This window comes from Rousettus aegyptiacus, unplaced genomic scaffold, assembly GCF_014176215.1.
Source record: "Rousettus aegyptiacus isolate mRouAeg1 unplaced genomic scaffold, mRouAeg1.p scaffold_m13_p_1, whole genome shotgun sequence".
Taxonomy (NCBI): Eukaryota; Metazoa; Chordata; class Mammalia; order Chiroptera; family Pteropodidae; genus Rousettus; species Rousettus aegyptiacus.
Window position 1 is genome coordinate 170,934,613 of NW_023416284.1, and position 13,793 is coordinate 170,948,405.

Consider the following 13,793-nt stretch of genomic DNA (forward strand, 5'->3'; position numbering starts at 1 on the left):
TCTCCACAGCAAAGCAAGACCCAGAGCGCCCCGTGGAGACAGACAGGAGCAGGAGAGGCCACTGCGGGGACCGACCTTCTTGTGGAGCTCGCGGATGGCCTGCTGCACAGGCAGCAGGGCCTGCTGCGCCTCCGCCACCTCCGTGTTACACTTGCTCATGTAGTGCTCGCGCAGCTGCTCGGCCTGTTCCAATGGAAACAAAACTCCTTTTTGTTTCAACTTTCACTCCCGGGTCTAGGAATTAACTTAGTATGAGGTTTCAAGAACAATGTGGTTATTTTATGTATTTAAAGACACTTAATTTAAACATAAAACTCTAAAAGTGTACTGTAGAGACTATAAAAGCCATGCCAGAAATTCCTAAGATACATATCGAAGAAAACACATTTACCTGTAAGTCACAAAACTTAAGAATTCCCGAGGGTTTGCTCCCCCAATTTCTAACTTTTAATTAAAAAATAAAAAAAAGAGGAAGTGAGAAGAACAGTAACATTTCAAATTATAAAACAAAGCAAAGATACTTTTTAGAATCTCATTTAATTTAGTTATTTCTTAGAACAGCATTGATATAGAAATAATACTTGAGAATATACAGTAACAGAGGTGTTATGGACTGAATTATGTTCTCCCCAAATCCATATGGTGAAGCCCTAACCCCAATGTGAGCATACATGGAGACAGGGCCTTTATGGAGGTGATTAAATGAGTTAAATGTAGTTAAATGAGATCATAAGGGTGAAGCCCTAATCCAATATGACTGGTCTCCTTCAAAGAAAAGAGAGGTAACAGGGAAGCAAGCATAAAGAGAAAGGCTAACTGAGGACAGAGAGAGAAGGCAGCCAGCTACAAGCCAAGGAGAGTCCTCAGGAGAAACCAACCTTGCTGACACCTTGATCTTAGACCGCCAGAATCCAGAACTGTGAGAAATAAATTTCTGTTGTTTAAGCCTCAGTCTGTGGTATTTTGTTATGGCAGCCCTAGCAGATTAATACAACAAGAATTTAAAAATTCTTCCCCTTTCGACTTTACAAGATAAGGATTACGTAATTTGCAAGCAAAAGAAATACTGAAAATTTTTTATTCTTATAAACCAGATGAAATTACCAATATCAGACCACTTTTGACTTACGAAAATGATAATTTCATGAGGTCTGACTGAACGATACATATCTTTGGATAAGGCATTGCTTCCCTGGGCTTCCATTACTTAATCTACAACAGGAGGTGACTGAAGCAGAGGATTTCTCAGATCAGTCAGCTGGCCATCAAAGCTAACTACTAACAGACTGGACTGACTCCCAGAGTTTCCTATCAACTACAGGCATTAAAACAAAGAGTGGCTGATTATATGCCAGCACCAGGAATTAAACTGCACTCAAAAATTTCCAACATGCAGACTGCCATTTAACAACAAGGAAGTGCTGTACATACTTACACAACCTCCTTTTTTATCTTGTTGGTTTAAATAAAAGCTCTACTTACAAGTTCAATACATTTCAAACATCATCTACTACTCTTTAGATTTAAGCTTTGCCACAGCTTGACCTTTAAAAAGGCAAAAATCCATGAGTAAAGTAACATAACAAACTTATTAACAATTCGTAGTGAAATAATTTATAGTATCACTCTTCCCAATGAGAGGCAATATTCATTGCAGAGGGAACTTCTTTGAGCAGACGTAAGAAATACTACCGAAAAATTGAGTTTATTTACTGCCATAAATAATACACAGCAAGGTGGAGAAAGTACAAACTTTTTAGTTTTACTAAACTACATCTTTTGCAGATCTGTCAAGAGATCAATAAGGTCTCCTTTTTTTTATGTTATTTATTTACTTCCTGTGCTGCTGACTAACAATAACCATATCTACAACAAGCAGTAACCATGTATCTGTAAGCAGATCACCAGGTAGCAAAATAATATGTATTGTCATTCTCTGCCACCCAAAATCACCACAGCAAAGTTCGAACAGCAGGAAAAGATGATTACCTTTATTTAAATGTTACAGACCCTAGGAAATATCAACTAGATGGAGCGTGAAGTCTGAAAAAAATATTCTTTAACAGACACAATGAAGAAATAATAATTACCTCTTCCTCAAGTCTGCCATCTCGCAAGGTAGGAGGTATCCCTGGGTGCTTGGCTACCAACAATTCCATCAAGTTATGGGTAGCGTGAAGTCTCTATAAACACACAAAGGCAGTAATTATGACGGTTGATGCAGTAGACTCTAAAGAGAGAACCTACTATTAATAATGGCATACAGAGCACTAACACCACATTTAAGATCACAGCAATGAATACTTTTCCTCTAAAACAATTTGGGTACCATCTTTCTCAGAGAAAACCAGTTTAATAGTAAAGATCTTAATTCAAAATGACATAATTTTTCTTCAATTAAAACAGCCTTATGAAATATGTCTATGCACTTAGCAGAATATGTAATATATTTTTTTCTACTGTACAAGCATTTATCTATATGAGGCACAAACAGCATGCCAAATAAGACCCGTCAAATAAAAATAGATTTGATTCCCCTTCTGGGAAATGAGTGTGGACAAGCCTAACAATTATTTATGATAAAAATAGGGGTGATGAGATACATTAGAATACAGGGCCGTGACCTGGATCTGTTGAACTGCAGAGCTGAAAAGGGGAGAGGCTAGAGGTGAAGATGGTGTAGGAAGGAGAAAACTATCTTATATCTAACTATCTCTGTAATCAATATAAGCCAGGCTTCTCTTTGTGATATTAAGTCTGCATCTGGTTAGAGATTCTCTCTGGGGTCAAGGGCTCTAAGAAATAAAGTAAAAGTAATTTCTATCTGTTAACTTGGGAAAACAAATAAAACTGAATCAGGAGAGTATTTCTGGTAAGATCTGACTTGGTGCCAGTGATTTGAGACTATAAAGGTTTACTCTGTTTGGCTACAGATTACAGGCGACAGTACAGACCTCTGAAGAGTTACTCGACTGTCTCAGGTCTTTTTGACATAGCTTCATAGATAGGTAATACAGTAAGTAACACTGTCAGATTTAACAGCAACAACAAATGTGTAAATAACACTAGAGAAGCAAAGCAGTATAAATTCAGCTTCCCTTGTCTCTGTGTGCTCATGAAGAGGACTTTTGGTGCTTTCTGCATAAGGTGGTGGAAGAGACTGGGAGGGACACTTGTCTCTCTCTATCCCCTTAGATGTTTTATGCAAGCCACAGAGTGGCTTATCTGACTGAACAGAACAAGACACCCAGTAGGCCTTGCTTTATCAGTAGATGGGGCTGTGAGAACCATGCTGACTGCTTACTCTTGAACTCAAGCATACTAAACTTATCTTCTTGTCTACTCTTTTACTTTTGTTACCTTTATTCAGGAGCCCACCGTTTCATTCCCTCCTTCCTTTGTGAAGCAAACAACATTTGCTTAAGGCCCAGGGCCTGCCCTCTGTAATCCTTATCCATGCTGCAGATATAAGGAGACTTGTATTTAACTTTCTCTCTTCTCCTCTGTCCTCACACGTGTTTCCTAATACCCAGTGGAGCACATGTGAACATGTAGGTCCCAAGGTCTACGTCATGATTGGTAAAGACATCTCACCAGGGACTCAAGCCTGAACTTTCCCAGATTAATAAAAGTGGTCCTTATCTACCATTTAGCTAGAGAACCTTGTCTATATAATCCACTGAACAGAACTAAAAACGGAAAGAGATTTAATACTTAAATGTTGTAACTGAAATATCCAAATCTCCCTAAAAGACCTCCAAAAATTAAAATAGAAAATCATTAGACAGGTTTTGTTATTACTTAGTTCCCCTGCTCAGTTTAACTCATTTTCTATTCTTTTTGGTGAAAACCGTGTGAATAAATATGTTGATGGTCATACAAAGTGATAAAACTATATTTCTCCAAAGTATAAATACTCCAAGCTGTTTTTCTAATGTAGGTTAGATTTATCTAGTTAGCCTTGTGCCATTAATGGGCTGAGCACATGGAATAGTGTAGTAATTCAAAAACTGTCAAATGACTTGAGAAAAATCTCAAACTTTCGTGTACAATTGGCCTTCCATATCTGTAGGTTTCAAATCTGCAGATTCAACCATGAATCAAAAGTATTTGGGAAAAAAAAGTCCCACACAATTCCCAAAAGCAAAACTTGAATTTGTCATATACCGAGCACTATGCTAAATCCACCCGAATGAAGTGATTGTAGATATACCCTGCTAGACTATATGCAAATATAGGTTTTATGCAAAATTATACCATTTTATGAGACATAAGCATCTACAGATTTTGGTATCCTGGGGACGGGGGTCCTGGAACCAATCCCCCAAGGATACTGAGGGAAGACTGCATATGCAAACCACCTACAGTGCTTGTTAAAAAGACCAAATCCCAAGCATCATCGCCAGAGATTATGACTCAATCCATTTGTTACCCTTCATCTTCTTAAATATTTAGAAAAGTTATTTCTTTAAAAACACATAAAATATGTACCTGAAACTGTCCAGTTTTTACTTACTTGGAGTGAATCGGTTTTGAGTTTTCCTTTGTGTTCCTCAGATGAACGCAACACTTCTCTGTATAGTTCTGCTGCCAATGCATACTCACCTGAGTAAGTAAAATGGATTTAAATAAGAAAGTCATGTATTTAGCTTTCAATTTGATCTAGTTATCTATCTTTAAAAAGTCTATAAAAATATAACAATTACAAATCACTATTTATTTAAGAAAAGGAATTTAACTTTTATTTCCTGATCATCACATGCCCCCTCCCTTTTTTTTAAAAAAAACTTCAATCTAGTTTCACTAATATTGTGGAGTTAGGATTTGTTCAGAGCTAGTGTTTTCTCTTTCTATGTACACCTGTGTAAATTTTGTTGTTCATTCTTTTTTTTTAGTCAAAGCTGATTACATATAAATACAAATATATGTATTTACTGTAAAATATACATAACATAAAATTTATCATTTCAATCATTTTTAAGTATGTAATTCAGTGGTATAAGGACATTTTCATTGTTGTGTAAAACACTTGCTTTTATACTGCTGCTTTACATCTAGTTCTACCAATAACCTAACACAAAGCTTTCTAAAGCATACATTTTCATAGAACTTTACAGTCAGCCACTTTCTGTTCACTTTTATAAAAAAGATTATTTCCACAATAATAAACTCACATTAAAATGTCGAAGTAACACTATTATCCTCACACAATGAGCTCTTCTTTTAGATTTGAGGATTCTTATGAAGCTTTTCAAAAGACATACGGATTCTATTAGTATTTATAATATCATTTATAGAAACTAATTCATTTAAATAATTGTCTCCTCAAAATTACTATACATTTAATGACTACACTATGCTGTAAGCAGTTGAAATTAACTATTCACTACAATACCTATTTTTTATGCTTATTAAAAGGAGACATGCTTTCTGGGGAAGATTTGTTATGCTTATTAAAACAAGACATGCTTTCTGGGGAAGACAAAGAAATATGCATATTCAATAAATTATACAAGCAGTTTAAGCCAAATTTGGAAATACCTATTCTTTACCACTTGATGGCACTAACATTGCCAAGGAAACAAACTGTATTTGATTTGATATTGCCAACCTAATTTTCTCAAAAAAATATGTACAGAAAAGATACTGTACAAAATTGAAATATCATGTTTTAAACATCACAATCAATGAGGACTTAGGATATTCATTACACATCATGTATGTACGTTTGTATATAAGTAAATCCCTCTAGATTTTGAAATTAATTTTAGATTCCTTTTAGAAGTCAGATCTTCATTGTCTGATCTCTACACTGGAAGAGTTTAAATTATTTAAGAAGTTAAATATGTAATGTTACTTTTAAAATTGTATATTGTTTAACATCCCTGTGAAGCAATAGAAACTAAAAGAAATAAATCCACCACAATTATGTTTATAATTACAATTAAATGAATATAGCCTTTACTAATGGACTTTCTGATGGGAATTTCTCTTAACAATTAGCAATGGTTTCCATCCACAGAAAGACCAAGAACTACAGTGGAACGTGTTGGAAACTCTCTGAAAAGAGCGATGATGTGCCGCCGGTGATACCACAGCATGGTGTTACGTCACACAGGAGCCAACCCCCTGGTGATCCTGCCAGAGTGCTACAGTGTCAGAGACGATCGGATGAAAAACTTTCTCCCCAATTCCCACACCATGTATAACCTCATAGCAAGGAAAAGAATAAATCTGAAAAGGAGACTAGAAAAGAGGCCAAGTGAAGAAATCTGAGTCTTAACAGAATAAAAACAGAAATGCAATTTTAGAACCAAAAGGGGAAATTTAAATTTTATTTTTACTATTGTGACAATCTATAAGTAATATTATTACTCCATTTTAGGAATTTTTGACAGTGAATTTCAACCTACCATAGACAGCATAATATTGAGGTTTATAAATGTCTACTTGATAAAGCAGGAGGCATAGTATAATAAAAACATTAAATATTTGATTTGAAATGAAAAGATCCAGGGCAAATTCTCTGACACTTATTAGCTATAATCTTGAGAAAGCAACTAAGCCTTCTGAATTCCAGTTTTCTTATATTACATAAAATGTGGATGATAAAACCTCAGTCATTGAGTATTTATGAGGATAAAATGGGATATACATATGAAAGTGTTACGCATAATATAAAATGCTTGTAGAAATTTTATCATTTCTCTGATGAGATGCTGGATTTACAGACCTGAAATATTTTAAATGCTATATTCATTATTCATGTATTTTAAAGACCAAGAACGCGTGATAGTCAAGTATTCTGTAGATTTTAATCACAATTATTCCACTCCATTAATTTGGGACTGAGAAACTAATATTAAATATGACGCATAATTTCCCAATTTTTGCCTAATTATTTCCAAGTTGAAATAAAGGGGAGTTTAATTTAAAAAATATTTTCTATTAAAAGTTACCATACTTAGTTTTTCACTATAGTCTAAAGCACAGACCACTTTATGTTTTATACTGATGTTTGGACATTACATAGCCACAGGTGCACTTAGCAATTGCGATGGCAATGATGATAAGAGTGATGATTAAGAATAATCAGAGAAGATCCAAACTTGCAAACACCAATAATTAAATTCAAGTTTTCTTAGGGAATGTCCTAGGAGGGAAGATTTGCTCACAGAGGTGCAAGGGCTATGTCTGAACAATTTATCAAGAATATGTAATAATATGCCTTGTTCCATTATTAGTTATTAATAAAATTAGGTTGAAAAGTGGTAAGAATCTGAGGTCACTTCATATTATCGCAGTCAAAACAACATGCTTCACCTATATGTTTCTGTAAGGTTTTCAATGTGCATCCACACTTCACGTTAAGAACAATACTTCAAGCACGTTGTACAGAACACTTATTGTTCTATCAATAATTGAAGAGAGTTGTTGAAATCTGTCTATAATTGTGGACTTGTCCATTTCTCACTGAGGTTTTATCAGTTTTTGTTTTATTTACTTTGAAGCCCTGGTTCAAGCGCATAAACATTTAGGACTGATACTTCCCCATGATGAAATCACACTATCTTTGGTAATATACTTTGTCTGACAGTGATATAGCAACTCCAGCTTTTTTTAAATTAGTGTTAATACACTATCTTTTTTTTATCTTTTTACATTTGCATCTTTAAAGGGGGTTTCTTGTACATAGCATATTATTAGATATTGCTTTAAATTTTTTTTTTTTAAATCTATTCTGCAAACCTTGTAATTGGGGCATTTAGAATATTACATTTAATGTGATCGCCAATATACTTCGGTTTAAATCTACCATCTTGCTATTTGTTTTATATTTGTTACATTTGTTCTTTGTTCCCTTTAATTCAATGTTTTTTTGATTGAGAATTTATTTTATTAAATCTCCTCTTTTAGATTTTTACCTCTTTGTTATGTTTTTCAGTGGTTGCTTTACGGTGCATAGCACATATCTTTCTTTGACGTGTCACATTCTATTGTCATGTGATATTATGCCCCTTCATACATAGTATAAAAACTTTGCAATATTAAATACCCATTTGTTCCCTCCCAGACTTAGTGTATTCGTTGTTGCACCTGAAGCCACCTACAATCTCAATGATTCTCTTTTAAAAATTTTAAGTCATAATTCTGTTTTTTCACATTGAATAGTTACTATCACTATTCTATTCTTCAATGTTACTAATTATTTTTTCTGCAGGGTCTTATGTATTTTCCATATCAGACACTGAAATCTGCATCTACAGAAGTATGAATTTATGTTTCAATGTCTCTACTTAACATGTTTAATCTTTACTCTAAAACCTATGATATATTGTTCTAATGAGTCTCATATTTATATGGAACAGTGTTTGCTAAATGGTGCTTGTTATAAGAATCAGTTAACCTATTTCTTCTTTAGAAAAAAAAAGTGTAGCCACTGCCAGTGTTAATTTTACGTAAACACACTCCTTGAGGCTGAAGCAAATCTGACTGATTTTCAATGTAAAAATAAAATATAAAAACTGTTCTTGGAGTTATTTCTAAACAGAACTTGTCTCTAATCTTAATGTAACAGAAATGTTTACATAAATTGGATTCATCAAATGAATCCTTGGCTAACAACTGTTCAAGAACAATGTTAACATCATGTGTAGGAATGCTTCGTTTTCTAGGATTTGACATTTTCAGCAATAGAGAATTACTTTGTTTTGTAAACGGAAATACCAATACTAAAAACAGAAGCTATAAATAGAATGAATGATGTCATTTCTTTCCAAAGACTATCCATATAGTAGAGTGATGCGAAAATAATAATAAAAACAAGATATTTCATGGCAAACTTTGGGGGTTGGGTTAGGACTATAATCTGTGAGTCATCTTGGAGTAAACACTGCACCTGCAAGTGCTACCAGTGAGTATTCTCAGGGCAAACAGGAAATGGGTGAAATAACTTTTGTTTCTGGCTAAGATACAATAACAGAGAATGGAATTACCTTCCTTCCTGAAACAACTAAAGTAACAGACGAAATACATGAAACTATAGTTTATAAGATATTAGACATCAGGCAACAACAAAAAAATGATCCCTGAGAAACCCCAACTAAACATCTCTTCATAAAATATAAGACTCTCTTCCTAACCTCCTTAAATTTTGTGAATATATAAAATTACAACTATACCATACACATTATACATGTGTGTGCATTTGTCTATTTCCCTCTAATGAAAGGCAATTTAACTTTGGGTGGTGAACATACAATGCAATATACATATAACATACTGTTGAATTGTACACTTGAAACTTATTTGATTTCATTAACCAATGTCACTCCGACAAGTTTCATAAAAAAAAAATTAAAAAAAAAAAAAAGAGAGAATTTAAGGTCCATAGGATCAAAGACTTTACTTTGTTTTATGGTATCATCTTTAGTACCTAGGTCGTATCTGGTACACAGCAGACCTTCTAATATTTGTGGAAAGAATACTTTATATACAGCACTATTTTGTAATTCAATGACCAATATTCCCTTGAATATGTCAAAATTTAACCATTCTTTTAATTTTAGACATTTTGGTTGTGCAGTTTTTCACTACTATATACTAAAATTAATAATTTATAACCAAATCTCTGTTCACATCCTAATTTCCCTAGAAAAACCTACAAGTGGAAATGCTTGGTGAAAGCACATGTAAACTTTGAAGGTTTTTGAAATGTTATACATTACGACTCCCCATTAGGTTGAACCTATTTAAATTACAATCAGTAAAATGTGAGTGTTTTTTGGGGGGGATTTCGATTTCTATTGTAACTACTCTTCCTCATTAAGTAGTTAGAAGAGTCAGAGGTAACAAAGTAATCACCTTCTACCTTTAATGATGTGGATGCCTGCTAAGCCATTGAGCGCGCAAACTAGTTGCCTGTGTGCCTCTTCACATTCAGTTCCACATTTCTTCTGCAGTGAAGTCAGCAGCTCTTCCATTGTCATGGTACTAAAAAGAGAGGCAGATTGTTTACAACTAGCAAGAAAATCCTAAGCGAGAGTGTTTCACTACATAAGATCATCAGACTCTTAGAGAGTCTTTGCAGTGTCCTCAGCATCTCTCCCTTCACCTCCACTGTCATCACTATCACTCTTAACTTCATTACAGTCATCCCCTCCTATCCTTGGGGATATATTCCAAGACCTTCAGTAGATGCCTGAAACTGCGAATATTACCCAACCCTACGGTCCGAAAAATATAAGAACAAAAGTCTTTCATATCTGGAGTAAAGTAAAAAACAAACAACCAAATGAGAAAACAAAACAAAACAAAAAAACCCAAATTCCACAATAGTCCTGATTTTAAAAGAAATGTTCAAAGCCATAAAAACAGGTGATGGAAGATTTGACTTTGAGTGGTAAACACATAATGCAATATACAGATAATGTATTATTGTACACTTAAAGCCTATATAAATTTATTAACCAATGCTACCCAATAAATTTAACAAAAAATAAAAATAAAAATAGTTCTGATGATGTGATTCTCTTCCACAAATGGGGATCCATATCAAAGAAAAACCACCATACTGACAAGAGCTCAGTTATAAGACTGTGAATGAAATTGTGAGATAGGAAGCTAACTGCTTAAATACTATCTATTACTAGTATATTATCAATTCAGTAGAAGGAAATTAATAATGAAACCTTTTTTGGAGTGGCAAGAACTCCCCACGAACAGCCTGTGGGTGGCAGCATGCCTGCCTGAGCCTCAGCAGCGGGTACAGGATGGAGGTGACAGTCCTTCTGTCCAGGCTGCTGAGCTTCAGAGCCCAGTCGGAAATCTTCCTGAGTTTTACGACTGCATCCTGGCAGCACACCTCATGCTGACGGTGATAGAAATGTCTTTCCACTGGAGAAAAGTGGAGCCAGTGGATTTCTTCTGTCTGAGGCGGTATCTGGATCTGTAGCAAAGAGGAAAAAAAAAAAGATTTCACCTGGAAGTTTAACTTTCCATCCCAACTTTGCTTCTTATTCTTTTCAATACACTTAATCAATAAAAACTTTACTGACTTGGTCAATCACATCCTTCTTTGCAGACCTCCACAGAATCTTGGCGATAAAGCTGTAGAGGAGCTGAGGATTCTTCTTGCAGTAAGGGCGGTAGAGAAGTCGAACCCACCAGTGCTTGACACAGTAAGGTTCAACACCAAGAAAGACCACCAACCCAAAAAGATCTAAAAAAAAAAAAAAAGGAAGGCACACTGAGAATACTGTTTCCATAGTTCTTTGTTATGATGTTGAATAATCACTTTCACAGACATCACATAAAACATAATACTTTCCATGAATTAAAATGCAGATTGTACAGGCTTTTGAATCTGAAAGTCAGTTGTAATTCAACTTATATTCTTTATTTTACTCTAGGTTTTATGCTAGGAGCTAAAATGTTTTAAAGTTCATAGAACCATTATACAAATCTTGTACTTAATTGAAAAGCCTAAAATTTCCATCAGAACACAAGAAAACTGCTCAATTCAGTGTGCCTGATCAAGAGATACATAAATATCATGCACATTACTTTGAACAGAAAAGAAAAAGCACTAATCACAAAACTGATATGGAGGATATTTTAATTCAATAATCCTCATGCCGATTGACCTACTAATTCTGATCTAGGAAATAAGTTTAAGACAATAATAAAAAAGAGACAAGATTTACTCACACAGTGAAATTCACAGCAGCAATATGCAGAATGAAAGCAACTCAAGTAAAGGAATTTTATGATATCCCCGTAAGAACTTTCTTCCTACTGATCCAACAGGTTTTGTGTTTGCTAGCTTTAAAACATGGTACTTCATATGCATTTCTTGATTGGAAACATTGAATTTTCTATTCATCTTTTTTAACCACTTAACATTATACCCTTAGCAGTTTTCCATGTTATGATGAATTTTTAAACATGGAAGACCGAATAGGATATAATTTTAAGTGGAAAATAAAAGAAATATAAAATTATGCATGCATGCAGTATGAGTGTAAATTCATAAACATCGACATAAAAAAGATTGGAACAGAGGTTATGTTGGCAAATGAAGATTATGACTAAGCATAATTTTCCTTGTATTTTTCTGTACTGATAAATATGTTCGCAATGGTCCTAGATTCTAAGCCATAAAAACATGCCATGACCCTATCCACAACCTTTATTCTGAATATGGCAATAAAAATATAGATTGACTTAAGTTATTTAGTTGGTTCCTGAGCGTAACGTCCGAAAGGACAGCTGCCTATATACAGATACCCACAGATTTATATTTTCTGTTCAAATCAATCCAATTGCCTACATGCTACCTCTTCTTTGAGGTCCCAAAGACATCTCAAACTCAACTTGCCAAAATCATATACGTAATCTTTTTTGCCCAAAAATATTATCACCTTCCATAGAGTTAGAAATATTGCAAGTCAGAAATCTTGCCATTTCTTGATCTATCACTAAATCTTATTAGTTTTCCCTTATCGACTCTCTTCTATTTCCTCAGGACAACCTAGTCCAAAACCAAAGTGCCAGCATCGCTTGCCTAGAATGCTTATTGCAGCCAACCAATTGATATCTTACTAACTCTGGCCTATTTCTAAACCATTCCCACATTGCAACTAGTGATCTCTTAAAATACAAATTCAATGAGATGGTCCCCAACCACTTTAAATCCTTTCAATGACTCCTACGATTCATAAGAAAATAAATAGGTAAAATTCTTTATCATGGTCTTCAATATCGTCCATGGTCCAATGAACACCTATCTATTCAATCTCTCAACTATGATTTCCCTAGCTTTCTGTACTCCAGACACACTGGTATCCTTTCCGTCTCTTCCTACCATATGGTCTTCGTATTTTCTGTTTCTTCTATAATAGAAAGTTCTTCCTTCCCTCTTCACCTAGCTCATGTTAATTTTTCAAATCCTGGTGCAGTTGTCACTTCCCTCTGTATCCCTTTTATGCGACATCATAGAACCAGATATATATTTTTGAAACCTATTATAGTTAGAATTTTATATTTATCTCATATATGAAAGTTATCTTGATTGTAATCTTATATCTAAGTACTTAACAAGTATGTTTTTCTCTCTCAGTTGTAAGCTTAATAAAGTCAGGGACCTTGTCTATTTCTTGCGCACTATTATATCTCACAAAAAATAAATGCATGAGCCAATAAATGCAGCACAAAGTACTTGTCATTCAAAGTCTACATTTAAAAAAAAAACTAAAATAAATAGATAAATGAAAAATAAGAAGAACAGAAGCAGCAGCTAAAGCAGCTACTATTCACTGAATATTTAATATCTGCCAGGTAAATGCTACATGCTTTGCCTACTTTATTATAATTAATCTTTAAAACACTTTATTTTATAAATAAGAAAAATAAGAATTTGAATGTTCAAGTAATTTGTTTATGAACATACGACTAATAAGTCAGGATGTGAACCTAGGTTCATCTATCCCCCAAAGCCAATGATTGTAATTAAACTATACTAAGAAGTACATTATATAGACATGGGGTGTGGGAGGTGGGAGGGAACAGCAATATTCTTGCCAATCTGACTTGCCACGTAGATTGACATTATTCCAGCTTGCCTGCAGGAACATACTAAAGGCCAGGCAACTTATGGAATGAAAACATCCTAGCCTCACTTCCTTGCTCAATACATGGCCAATCTGGGATTCATAAGATCTCTGAGTTGTTGCTACTTAATAAATCACCAAATCTGATTTATCTCTATCAGTCTAACATACTGGTTCTCAATC

General features: G+C 34.3%; 1 protein-coding gene across 18 annotated transcripts in view; it reads right to left on the reverse strand.

Moving 5' to 3' along the window:
* SHPRH (SNF2 histone linker PHD RING helicase) overlaps window positions 1–13,793 on the reverse strand; it is a 73,657-nt gene that overhangs the window by 36,293 nt on the left and 23,571 nt on the right. For all 18 annotated transcript variants that reach the window (XR_001598895.2, XM_016160269.2, XM_016160265.2 and 15 more), the window contains 6 exons: window positions 11,058–11,221; window positions 10,692–10,948; window positions 9,872–9,993; window positions 4,517–4,605; window positions 2,091–2,183; window positions 76–183 (listed from right to left, as the gene is read on the reverse strand). Coding sequence is in view for 17 of the 18 variants with exons in the window: in XM_016160269.2 (XP_016015755.1) it covers window positions 76–183; window positions 2,091–2,183; window positions 4,517–4,605; window positions 9,872–9,993; window positions 10,692–10,948; window positions 11,058–11,221 (833 nt within the window). In the remaining variant the exon portion in view is untranslated. The remainder of the gene's footprint in view (window positions 1–75; window positions 184–2,090; window positions 2,184–4,516; window positions 4,606–9,871; window positions 9,994–10,691; window positions 10,949–11,057; window positions 11,222–13,793) is intronic.